This window comes from Blennius ocellaris (genome assembly GCF_963422515.1).
Source record: "Blennius ocellaris genome assembly, chromosome: 3".
Lineage (NCBI taxonomy): Eukaryota > Metazoa > Chordata > Actinopteri > Blenniiformes > Blenniidae > Blennius > Blennius ocellaris.
The window spans coordinates 13,913,889-13,927,148 of NC_137652.1; the positions used below are offsets into that span (position 1 = coordinate 13,913,889).

Below are 13,260 nucleotides of genomic sequence, written 5' to 3' on the forward strand. Positions count from 1 at the left end.
GTTTCCCTCCACAATAAACCATATCAAGAACCAAAAACCCAAATGTTTGATCTGGTTTCTTTATTTAAATAGCTGCATATGGGAAAAAAAAAAAAAAGACTTGATATATAAACAAAGAGATGAAGGACAAGGTGAACATGAAACAAGTTCATCATAAAGGCAGAAACATAAACCTCACAGAATGAAGAGAGATAACTCACAACTGATGAGTAAAAGGGATCTTAAAAGGCATGATAGAAGAGTGGCTTTAAACCTGACCGCGCTCGTCAGTGCAGCGATTAGCTGATGAGCTGCTTGTTCCTCTTGTCTTTCTGTCGAGCCTTGTCGAGGCTCTTCTGTGCGAGGTTGGCGTCGCTCTGGCTGAGCGCCGTACGACTCACCGTGGACATACCGTCAACAAACTTGGTCTTGAACAGAACGTTGGCGTTTGTGAACATGCCGTCTTTAAGGGACACCACCACGAACTGCAAACAGATGTAAAGAGTTTAGAGGAGAAAAAAAAAAAACCTCAGCGGAATAAAAGTATCTCGGAGAACGAACAGCAGCTCTCCATTTGCGAGCGTTTGAATTTACCTGAGAGTGCCGGAAGTGTGCACGGAGCATCTGCCCGATGTTCTGAGTGTGCGACAGATCCAGAGCGGCATCCACCTCATCCAAGATGTAGATGGGAGCAGGCTTGAAAAGCAGCATCGCTAGGATGAGCGACAAGGCCACCAGGGATCTGGAAACACAAGAGGAAAAAGGTTCCGCTTCAAAAACATGCAACACTTTCACTCTCAAAGCTTATTTTGGTACAAAAACTTGACAAAGATAATTGCAAAGTGCCTTTGCCGACCTTTGCCCACCACTCAGCTCGGTAAGATTCTCCTTCCAGATGTTGCCGAGGGCGACCCTGAACTCGAGGCCATCCAGGACCCCGCAGCCTTGGGGTGGAGCCAGCTTAGCTGTGGCTCCCGGCAGCAGTGTGGAAAAGATGGAGCCAAAGTCCTTGTTTACCTACAGACATGTGAAAGCTGACGGTGAGATTGGTACGGTGGATTCACCGAGTTACTAAACCAAATTAAATCCTCAGAAGGGAAAAGAAAACACAGTGCTGACCTTCTGCCACGCCAAGTTCAGAGTCTCATTCTTCTTCTGGTCCAGCTCCTCGATGGTCTGCAGGATTTTGTCTTTGTCGTTCTCTACAATCCTCTTCTTCTTCATCAGGTCATTGCACTGCCGACGGAGAGACATGAACTCGTTGAGAACTTTGAGCTATAAATGTCTTCTTTTTTTTTTTTGTTTTGTGATCACAAACAGTATCTCACCCTTTCCTCTGTCTCGTTCAGCATGTTCATGGCCCTCTTGTTGACGTTCTTCTCCAGCTTGGTGGTGGTCTCCTCCAGTTTCTTCAGCCGCTGGCCCGCCTCGCGGGGGTTGTTGGTCTTGAAGTCGTACGAGGTGTTGGGCTGGCCAAAGAGCTGACGCTCCGACTGGATCCAGTCGTGCTCCTGCAGCATGCGGGACACCTGAAGGAAGCGTGTTGGGGATGTTTAGCTCAAACAACAAAAGACTGACGGTTCGGAGTGAAGAATTGGAGGAAAGTAAAAGTGGACCTTGTCAGCAGCGTCCTGGCTGTCTTTGCGGTGCTTGCTGATGTTGTGTTCGAGCTCCTTAATCTTCAGCTGAGCTTCGTTGTTCTGTTCTCGAATGCTGTTGGCTTCTGAGCTCTTTGCCTGGATCATTCAGAAGCACATTACATACATTCAGTCATAAGATCTTATTCACATTTTTCCCCCCACGGCGCTTCAATTTTATACAGCAGGAATTTTCAGGACACAAATTTTCCCATTTGACCTCCTGTGGCATGATTATCAATCGTAAAATCCGGCTTCATGTATTCAGCCAATCTGGCTAAAAACTAAAGCAGTAATTGTATTCACCTTCAGCTCTTTGTCTTGTGCGATGATGATTTCTTTCTGTTTAGCCAGCTCCTCCTGGGCTGTACGCACCGCCTCCTACACAATATGGAAGATGTTCATTGTACTTTACATGTATTCTCGTCTTTGGCGTTTACATGTCATTGCATATGTGAAATATCAAAATAATCAACTTTTAAAAATGACCAACGGACACAAAATACTTCTCAACATGTGTGAGAAAAATGATAAATATACATTCCAAAAACGACCAACAATAAAGTAGCTAAGCTTTGTTCTTCCCTCTTGAAGCAGCATTAAGATAAAAGAAAAATCTCAACCAAGAGCATAAACAGGCTGCATTGTTTTTGCCTGAGATATCATAAAGTGCCTTGTTGTGTTCCACGTTTAGAGGGCATTTTAAGTCATTCTCTTTAAAACAGAATACCTTGTTCTGGGATACAGTGCTGGCCATGCTGTCGATCTGCTCCTGGATGGCCTTCATGGCCTCGTCCACAGCCTGGATCTGCTGTTCATAACCGGCCTGCTCCCTCTGCAGCTCCTCCAGCTCCAGAGTGACGGCATCCGATTCCTGCACACGAGTCACAGCAGAAAGAATGAAAGAAAGATATTTCATCTGTGGCTTCCAATTCCTTTAAATGCAATACAGAATAGATCATTAGAGTGCAATATCAGCAATGTACGATATAAGCGGTTTAACCTGAGCACACGTCATTCAGTGGAAAATGAACATTCAAGAGAGGCAACACACACACACACACACAAAATAAGATTGTATAGACATTAAATTATGAGTTGAAACTTTAAGGTCAGTGGATTTACCTGTTGCTTTTGCTTCAACTTCTTATTGAAGGCATCGGCTTTGGCCTTGGCTGTGTTGAGTCTCTGCTGTGCGGCTTTGAACTCTTTCTCCCTCTCTGCCTCGGCGTTCTTCATCTTGTTCTCCAACACTTTGTATTTCTCCTCGGCTCGCTTCTGCACATCCTTGGTGACGCGTAAAGTCTCCTCGCTTTCCTCTGGTTCAACAAACACACATTTGGATGAGATAGTTTGATTAAATAGTGGAAACTTAAATGCAATGCAGATTTTATATATATATATATATATTTTACAAAAGCACAGGCTGCCCAATTGAATTGAATTATTGTAATTGTTCATATTTGCTTTAGTGTTCTGACCGATTGCCTTGCGCAGCCTCTCCAGCTCCTCTTGCTGCTGATGGAAGGAGCTCTGCTGCACTTTGGCCTGCAGAATCTGTTCCTCCTCCACCTTCAGCTCATACTGTTGCTTGAGCTGCCGGTACCTGAAGGACCAAGCACGCGGTCAACAGATGAAGGAATTTCAGTGGGTAAGAATACGAAATTACAAAAAAAGCAACCCGAGAAAACACACAGTGATGTAGTGGTTAGAATAGACGCCTCAGAGCAAGAACTTCCCTGTTTGAGTCAGGGCCTTTCTGTATAGCGTGGACACAATCTGCATGTACAAACAACTCTCTTGTTTTCTGCCACAGCCCAAAGACATGCACTCGTGGCTAATAAGAGACTCTGAACTGACAATAAGTGTGAATGTGTGTCCGTTTCTATGTTTGTGACGGACTGGTGACCTGTGCAGGATCCAAGTAGGATCAGCTGCAGCCCACATTTCACAGCCATGGACGAAGCAATGTAGAAAATGCATCGACAGAAAAAGAGATGTAAATTTACAGTTTTGACTAACAGGAAAATCGATTTGTCTTTCAAATTTTTCAATCTTTCAAAATAAGATTAAAAAAAATTTTTTTTTTTAAATCACATCACAGTGAGAGTAAATATTATTATTCCCTGATGAACTTGAGGATAAATTCACCAACCGCAAATGATGCCTTAATAACAGAAGCTAATTTTTAAATCAGGACATAAAACATTATTATTTGCACAGGCTCCCAAATAAACAATAGACGTTACCTTTATATCATAAATAAAATGTAAATTTTTGATGTGATGCACTGAAGCACTTTGTCCACTCATGTGGAAATGTATTATTTTTATGTTGGAACGTAGAGCGAGTGTTATTTGACAAGGTACCGTGAACGGCATGAAGTGAGGGGTGTCACACGAGACATCCAACATGTCTACACAATGAGGAGATGTGATTTTATAAGCCATTTGAGCCAAATACCACTATTTTGAAATCCCAAAAGTAACATTGATCAAAAGAATGTATGTGGTTACTTATTTTATTACCTTTTTCTTAAAGCTTTTACTTTAATTAGAGAGATAAAAAGAAGAAGAACTGCTTTGCTGTAATGCATTTATTTCCTTTATTTATTTTTTGTCTTGTGTTTGAATGGTGCTCCATAAATAAATTGGCTTTGCCAAATAAATACTTAATACATGCTTTATAGTGCTTACGTCTGTGTTAGAATTTTGATAGTTTGTCCTCAGTGTTACACACAATATTAACAGTATTGTACAATAAATTCCTGTTTATTTTGCACAGATTTGTTGTCTTTGTTTTTAAATTCTCTCAGATGTGCATACTTCTCTGCAGTTCCCTTCAGGCCGGCGAGCTGTCGTTCAGTATCCTGAAGTTGGGCCTCTTTTTCATTCAGGCTGTCCCGAACCTCCTTCACCTCCTGCAGGCTTAACAGAACTGAAGCCGACTGAGATCGGGCTCCTGCGTGACAAAACAAACCACATCAGCTTAGTTGCCTCCCCATCCAGCCGGCACATCGACATAACGGAGGACACGAACGCTCACTGCTCTCACCTCCACTCAGAGTTCCCTGCGGGTCAAAGATGTCTCCACCCAGAGTGACGGTCTTCGTCATCACTTGTCTATCAAAAGCCACTTTTTTTGCGTTGTCCAGGGTGTCGCACACCAGCGTGGAGCCAAACACGTACTCCATGGCTTTGTGCAGGTCAGATTCATAGCCAACCAGAGACAGCGCTGTGTGAACATTATCTTCTCCAACCTGACGGAAAGAGAAAGGGCAAATGGTGTGAAGACAGAGTGCAGAAAAGGAGTTTCAGCAAGGACGAGGACAATTTATGAACCGAATTGCTACACTTTCCTCCTCATGAAGATCAGACAGTTGACGTTTACTCACCAGGCTCTTGGCAGCGTTGACCACTCTGTCACCGAGAGTCTTGGCAGAGATTTTGTTGAGAGGAATGATTGTATACCTCCTCTGCAACTCTCCCTTCTCCAGCAGCTTTTTACCAGTCACCTGATACACACAAAAAAATTGGCCACGTTAGGTCACAATGGTCTCAAGAATACAAAGACATAACTTCGAACAAAGACCGTTTCCTAAAGCGTACCTCCGTGTCAACAACAATGTTGTAAAGCCTTCCTCCTGCCACGACCTCCAGCGCTGTTGCACAGGAAGCATTTTTGACTGTAATCAAGTTTGCCAGCAGCCCTTTCACTTTGCTACGTTCCCATCCTCTCTCTGGATCCCTAAATTGGAAAAACAAAACATATGAATTAAGCGACTGATCCATAAAAGTGCAAAAACTAAAAGTTGACAAGTATTTACATTTTAGACACTCAATCTCTCCTCAAGCTGCCTATATATTCAAAGACATTCAACCCCGATAAACTGTTGGTAATCATCCAAACATTTTCTTGATTGAGATTCTAAAAAAAATGGTCATTTGCACATTTACCATTGTTATTGCATCCAAGGTTAATATCGAGAAATAGCTGTTGAAATGCACCTAATTTAAATAGCAGACAACATGAATCAAAGCCGTCAGGGTGAATCTCAGGAGGCATACAAGCCTTTTTTGAGCAATGTTGTTCAGGTTATTATAATGACATCGGTCAGATAGTTTGTCTATACAACTTTTCTCCTTTCTCTTTCAAAGTCTATCTAAATAATATTATATTGGAAAGAAGGCGAGTTGGTCCATTTAGAAAACACATATTGCGTGAAGGTATGAAAGTCCTTACTTGTAGTCAAAGCGCAGGTTCGGGAAGCGCGACACGAGGCGGTCGTATGTCTCTTTAAGTCTGGCGACCTCTCTGGACAGCTGCCTTCTAGTTTCCAGTAGATTTTCTTCCTTCCCATCTTTACAAAGACAAGCACAAATCTATGATTAAAAAACAGAGCGCACTGGACAAGAAAGCAAAAAAAAGAAACCCCATACACCACTATGAGAGACTCCCCACATGATGTCAACGGCCAACTACCTTCATAGTTGAGTTTAGTGAGCTCAGCCTGAAGTTTCTCTCTGCTTCCTCGGACAGCCTGCAGGTTGTCCTGGTCCTTCTTATAGCCACTGTCCATCTTTTTCACCTCTGCCTGTTTGGTCTTGAGCTCAGCCTGGGCGTGCTTTAGAGTCATCTGGGCCTGGGAAGAAATCGACAAGAGTTAAAGAATTGGAAATTCGAGAAGGGTTCACAAAATGCGACTCCGTTTTAAAACGCGGTCTTCTGCCACCCTCACCATGTCCTTGTATCAGAATATCATCGGGAAAGACACAAAGCCTTAAAACCCCAAGTGGTCCCAGATTATGAGTGAGCGCCATGCATCATTTGCGTGAATATGTGGATGTGACTGATTATGTAAAACCCATTCACTATATAAGTAAACCCTTCAAGCACACACGCCTCCTTTCCTTACCTGTTTGGCTTCAGTGTCTGCCTTGCTCATGTCATTCTTGCAAGCCATCATGTGCCCAGCAAGCGTGGCCTCCTCTCCATCCTCATTGGTGGAAAGACCTGTGGACACGGCTTTGAAGTTCTGCTCAGCTGCTTCGAGGGCAGCGTTATCATTCTGCCCCTCTTCCTGTACAGCCTGAAGCTGCTCCTTCAACTTTGAGACCTCTTTTTCCTTCACCACAACCATTTTCTTGTCCTGAGAAGGAAGGAAAACAACAGTCGTAGTCCCTTTTCTGTTAATAGATCCAATTTAAATTTCATTTAAATTCTGTTTTGACAGGCCAAGTCCAGTGCTTTCAGTCAGATGAAATCTAAATAAATTGAACAATTACCTCCTCCATACTCTTTACAAGCTCATTTCTCTTCTTGGTTTCATCTTTAAGATTCTGTTTCTTCAAGTCGAGCTTACTCTGAGCTTTGGCATCCACACGCTGTGCATCAGCAAGTGTCTCCTCCAGGGTCTTTAATACGCTATTCACCTCCTAGCAGAATAGTATTGAGAGAGCAAAATTCATAAAACGGTGTTTTCAAGTTGTTCGAATACACAAGACAACATTGCTTACAAACGTAAATGTCGTTTGTCTAGCATTGTTTTTCTGGAAAACAAGTACGACATAAAAGAGACAAAGAAGACACACTATCTAGAAAATACCAAAGAGAAAACACAGAGAAAGAAAAAAAATTTCTATTTGATTTCAAAGAGCAACATGAGTCCCCCCCCCCCCTTTCATTTTCCAGTCACAGCACCTGATCTTTTTTCTTCTGCAGCTCCTGGATCTGAGCTGTGAGCTTCTGTAATTTTCTCTCGTTCTCCGCTATGCCGGCTTGCATCTTGGCAATGTTATCTTGCATCACCTTCAGATTCTCTGCAGACTTCACCTTGGTTTCCTCTGCACACACAAACAGCCAAGCCACATATAGCCGTGACAAGTGCTGGATCTCACGCATCAGCTTCTGGTACTCCAGGTATGATAGACGTTCCTGTTGATGGAGAAGCGTGAAATTATTAGATGAGTGCAAGAAATAGGGCGAGATCTCAAAACGATAAGAGTAGCATCCAATTGATATAATCCACTGACCTCTTGCAATTTCTGCAGAGTTGGAGTAATTTCTTCATCCAAAATCTGAAATTAAACAAAGCAGCTACTTAGAGCCTGAGAGACTAAAGCGACAGAATTGAAAATGGCCATGTGTGTCCAACATACATTCTTGATTTCCTTGAGTTTGGCTTCTTTCTTCTCAATAGTCTTCTGAGCACTGATCTTTTTACACTCATACATCCTTGTACCTGCTGCCTCCTCAACCATAGCGAGAATCTGAAAGAACAATGTGGGTCAATACTAGAAATTCACAAAAGGAAAACGTATGAATCAGTAAAGAGAGTGAGCATGTTTTACCTCGGGTGGCTTCATATTCAAAACCTTTGTGATCCTTCCCTGAAGAGTTAAAAACACCACACATTATGACATTTATTAGGACTTTCAAAAAGGTACAAAATACTTCAAGCGTGAAGAAACACCACTGACCTGCATAATGAGGAAATGTGGGTTGTTGACATTGAGACCAACAGAGCAGAATAAGTCCTGCACTCTGGTGTTATTGGCATTGACTCCATTGATGAGGTACTTGTTCCTGCCTCCAATCACCACCTTGAGAGGAAAACATTCAATACATCAGATCGATGTTCGACCATTGCAAAAACTTAATGGCCATGTCCATATCAGCCAAGATTGAACATATTAGTATATACATATATATCAAATCAACATACCAATAACGCGATCTATTTCAGCCTCAATGTTTTACAAAGAAAATTAATGATCTGCTTTCTCACACAGTTCAACAACATGCATTTTGAGGTCAACTGAATGTGAGGTTGTCCGTTTCTCTGTATTTGCACTGTGATGGACCAGTCCATAATAATAGGCTGGGATCAACTCTTGTGTCAATTAGTTTTATAAAGCAGTAGAGACAACGGATACATGGATGGATATTTTCTTAGTTAACAAACCACAATTGGAGTGGCTGTGATAACATGTTAATGTATAACCATCAGCATTTAAAGTCAGACAAACACGGTCTTACAGCAAAAGTAGCACCCTGAAAGAACTGTGAAGCTGTACAAACCTGCCTGGTGACAGTAATCTCATCGTGGGTTTCAAAGCCCAGGGGACTCTGGCTTTTGTTGGAGTTGTCAAACGTGATGGACACAGTGGCTTTGGTGATGCCTCCCTGTCCATTCTTATAAACCAGATCCTGCAGGTTGGAGGCTCGGACCTTTCGTGTTGGACAAAAACAATCAAAGTTAGAATATGCACACAATGAACTGTATTCAAGTAACTCCTTGCTACGATTTTAGTGATCACCACTGATATTCCGCACTTACATGTGTGAGGTTGGAGATGCCCAGAAGGAAACAGATCGAGTCCAGAATGTTGGACTTCCCGCTGCCGTTCAGACCGGTGATGGCATTAAACAGCGGGTCAAAGCCGTTGATCTCCGTCCGCTGCGCGTACGATTTGAATCCCTCGATAATAATCGACTTGATGTGCATCTTTGAACTCTTTTCCCTCCGTGGGCTCTGTTGTATATAAGCTCAAAATCCGAGAGACAAGAGTCACAGTCCGTGTTTACAACCGACGGCTGGGAAACGTCTCTTTCCAGTTGAATTTTGGCGGCATGCAAAGACACCGCTCGTAATGTCCCCTTCGTGCCTGAAGCAACATTTTAAAATAAATGTTATCTTTTTTTTAAAATGTGTGCACACGAAATAGTTTTGATGAGATAATCATACATTTGAATTTCAAATGCAAAATGTGATTTTGAGAAGTTTATTATTTTACACTTATAGCGATGCATATTTATTTGCAATCAGGCAATTCTTGGGGATACTAAACATTCACGGCTTGTTGTATTGGCGCCATCTGGTGAGACAAAGGTAAACTACATCTGCAAGTAAACAATACCAGGAAAACACACGATCGGTATGTCTTTAGCGCAAGATGTATTTGACAGGATTAGGTGCGACTGGATGCTATTACTTCTTTAAGATTATCTACCATATTTTCTTGTCTGTGAATAAAACTTCCTCTTATATAGCACATAATTACTGTGTGAGGACAGTACATCCTGGTTATTGGTTTCTTGAGGTTTCAGGCTGTGCTTTCTCCTGATTCACACCAATGGTGCATGAGTGGGGCTCACCCCTCTCTCACCATGCAGTAAAGTGTAGGTACGCATGCTCAGGCTGTGGCTCCATTCATTCAGATCACGTTATTTCGAAGTGCGAGTTTGAAAATGTTACTTTAGCAGATAAACTTAAGGTACCTAACTTGGTGGTAACCTATGTGACGCATTGAAGAAAATATTTTAAGAATCCTGAATTTGTTTCTTTACTTGTGGTTGAGTGATTGAGCTGTCTTTAAAACAAATAAATAAATTTAAAAAAGCCAATAAGCCAATTTTTTTTTGATTGGCTATCTCCAAAGCTCATTGTTGTTGTGTTGCGGGTTTTGTTGGTGTGTTGTGCTGTTAGCCCTTCTGGGCCACCATACTAAAAGGTTGTGCAGCCACATTACTTTGGAATTCAGTGACGTTACTAGACCTGAAATAAAATCTTGGCTAACCAAGAATGTACATCTAGAAACGCCACTGGACAGGATGACAGGATACATTTTGCATGTAACTTTGAATCATAAGATCTACAGAGAATAATTTACTGTTTTGAGATAATGCCTTAAGATTAGTTCTATCCCATAAAAGTTCATGTTGTATATTTCTATAATATTTGGGCTGTATATTTTCGATACTTTTCATTCAATCCCTATTATATTTCTGTACTTAATATTGTTTTAAAGCATTTGTTTTTGTAGGATCAGATTCTGACGATGTATTAACATAAGGTAAGGTGGGCAGTTTTTTCATCTTTACCAAATGATATGTATTCAATCTAAAATATACCAAAAACATTTCCCAAATTACTTTTCAAGGAAAGAAGCTTTATTGTCTTTTAGTGAATATGATGAGCTATGTAAAGCGCTTTGGGGCTGCTCATGCAGCTGAAAGGTGCTATACGAATGAAATAGATTTTACTTTGCATTTCTACATACATTCCTGTTCAATTTGTGTGTTCACCCCATTTATGCCAGGGTTTCCTCCGGGTATTTCGGTTTCCTCTCACGATCCAAAAATATGCATGTGAGTGTGTTATTGTATTTGATGGACTGGCGACCTGTCCAGGTTGCACCTTGCCCTCACATAGCTGGTTGGGATTGCCTCCAGTGCTCTGTGACCCCAAACAGGATAAAGAGGTATAGAAGGTGCATGAATCGATGTTGAAAGATAAAAAAATAAGAAAACCAAAAGCTGTGGTTTTTCCACCATTTATTTATTTCCATTCACAACTACACACACAATAGAATACCTCCACAATTGAGTAATTCAAAATTCACAAAAGTAGATGACGCAGACAGTAACGAGTTGGTTATACAACAAAATTATAAACAAAAATTGTTGGTGTATAGGTCTTCATTAGAGCCCTTGTAGTGCAACAGAAGCCACAAGATCACATTTACTCCACAGTTTCTCGCTGATACAAGTTGCATACAGTAAATCCAACAATCTCAACAACAATAGCAAACACACACACAGACACACACACACACACACACACACACACACACAATTTGAACACACAATTACGTCATGGTATTATGCATCGAGTGGCACTGGACACATGGACAGACACACCAGATTAAATGCATAGAAGCATATCTGTGAAAGAACGATGCAGTCCCCTCTGTTGGAGTAGAAGGAGGTGGGCTTGATGTACGTCCAGTCAAAGTTCCGCAGGTTCAGTGACCTCTGACAGTGCTGGTCGCTGAGGGCAACCAGGGCACGCACAAAAGAGTATTTGGCTGAGCAGCTGGTGGCTGTAATTGTGCGCACCTTGTCGAAATGCAGCAGGAAACATGGGTCATCCTGAAAAAAATAAAATAAAAATGTGCAATTCACAGTTTAAACAAGTTTATCTGTGGTACACAATAGAAATGTTGGTGTTTTTATAGTTCACAAATAGTATTATCTTAAAAAAACATCTTGAGTGTCAAAACCAATGATTTTGCTTTTTTTTTGTCGGTCCCATGAAATTGTGTAGTTGAATGATGAATTTCTGATTTGACACAATTCAGTAAAACATTTGCCATTTGATTAATAACTTGATAAAAAAAAAAATCCAAAGCTTAAATTTGCCAACCCTGAAATATTACCATTGTACATTGTGTACTATTTGCAGCTTAAACCCAAAATTCAAGTATTTCTGCAACTCTATGCTTGTGTGTTTTATTTTAGCCATTTAAGATGGTTTCTTTTTGTATTCCGGTTGACACAAAACATTTAAAGACTAAATAACAGTAGTAAATAAAAATAGCTTCCTTTCACTGGCTTATCAAACTTGAATCATAGAAAGGGTTTTGATCTAGTCATTCAGTGACACATTAACTTCATTTATGATAAAGTTCATCAAAGCTTAAAATGAAATAAAATGATTACCACGTCAGGGTCTCGACCATCAACGAGAGTCAGGTCATACAGGGACCAGATCTCTGTCCTCCGGTAACAATCCTGGATGCTGGAACGTTTGGTGTGGGACTTTTTGGATCCTGACTTCAGCGGCGTCTTAGATATTTGACACTGAACGATACTCAACTGAACCACTTTGTTTTTGGCAACTGCAGAATAAAAAAACAACATTTTCAAAAAGGTGCAGTACTATATGATCATAATAATTCCAAGTCTTATAATTGTTTACATCCTCTGTTCATTACAGTCGTGCAGTTTCCAAGTGCTGCTGGAAAAAAAAAACTTACTGTAATGAAATTAATCCTTGGAATATAAATGGCTTAGTTGAAGATAGATTTCAGTCAACAAGAGAGCTGTTTACCTGATACACAGATAAAGTGTCTTCCATGACATGGCTCTTCAATCTCTATAAACTCCACGAGTCTCTGTTTTGCAGGTCGGAATAAAACTCTCTGCATCTCCTCCCTCAGAAGAGACGACATCACCAGAGAGAGGAAGAGAGGAATCAAAACCTCACAAAAAGGCTTCACAAAAACAGAAATGACAGGGAGAGGGGGAACGGGGAGTAACAGCAGATGAGAAAATCCCCAAAGAAAAAAAAAACGAGATGTGGCAAAATATGTTGTAGATCACGACTCCTTGATATCTGGCAGTGATGGGGAGGGAGGTGGGGAATGTTTCCTCCAGTCTGACCGTGTAAAACTATGTGGTGAAGTGAGTGCTTACAGTGCACACACAAACACACACATTTCACTCTGTAGTAGTCAGATTTGATGGTCCGTTTTAATCGTTGATTAAAGTAGTGCTCTCATGCCAACAGGGAGTAAGTAAAGGAGGCAATTAAAGGCCAGTCTCATCTTCATTTTAGCTTTTTACTGCTTCAATTAAGATCCATTATGATGTTGTGCAGGTTTCCAGCAAATATGGATTACACTCTTGCTTTCATATTGTCTCAGCTGAAATGTGTCTGGGTGTGTTTTTCTGTGGTTGAATGTGGTTACATGTTGCCTCACACTGGGCATTCAGGGTCTCTTTCCTCAATTTTTGTGGTCTTTGTGTCTCTCCTCCACTCACATACAGATAGACGTTGATATATACATGGGCACGGTGC

General features: G+C 41.2%; 2 protein-coding genes across 2 annotated transcripts; both read right to left on the bottom strand.

Annotated features, from left to right (window-relative positions):
- Window positions 1-247: 247 nt before the first annotated feature.
- On the bottom strand, window positions 248-9,123 carry smc2 (structural maintenance of chromosomes 2; the record flags this gene model as incomplete). The annotated part of the gene is made up of 25 exons (XM_080521062.1): window positions 248-464; window positions 574-721; window positions 836-996; window positions 1,099-1,215; window positions 1,308-1,508; window positions 1,596-1,715; window positions 1,923-1,997; window positions 2,347-2,490; window positions 2,742-2,935; window positions 3,098-3,222; window positions 4,442-4,577; window positions 4,671-4,875; window positions 5,011-5,130; window positions 5,225-5,363; window positions 5,859-5,976; window positions 6,099-6,258; window positions 6,532-6,765; window positions 6,902-7,051; window positions 7,317-7,550; window positions 7,649-7,693; window positions 7,775-7,885; window positions 7,967-8,005; window positions 8,096-8,218; window positions 8,697-8,846; window positions 8,956-9,123. The coding sequence occupies 25 exons, from the start codon at window positions 9,121-9,123 to the stop codon at window positions 279-281; spliced, it is 3,603 nt and encodes a 1,200-aa protein (XP_080377188.1). The 3' UTR covers window positions 248-278.
- Window positions 9,124-11,279: 2,156 nt separating this feature from the next.
- Window positions 11,280-12,631, bottom strand: exoc1l (exocyst complex component 1 like; the record flags this gene model as incomplete). The annotated part of the gene is made up of 3 exons (XM_080520812.1): window positions 11,280-11,549; window positions 12,120-12,298; window positions 12,511-12,631. 3 exons carry the CDS (start codon window positions 12,629-12,631, stop codon window positions 11,280-11,282), a joined length of 570 nt encoding a protein of 189 aa, XP_080376938.1.
- Window positions 12,632-13,260: the final 629 nt, after the last annotated feature.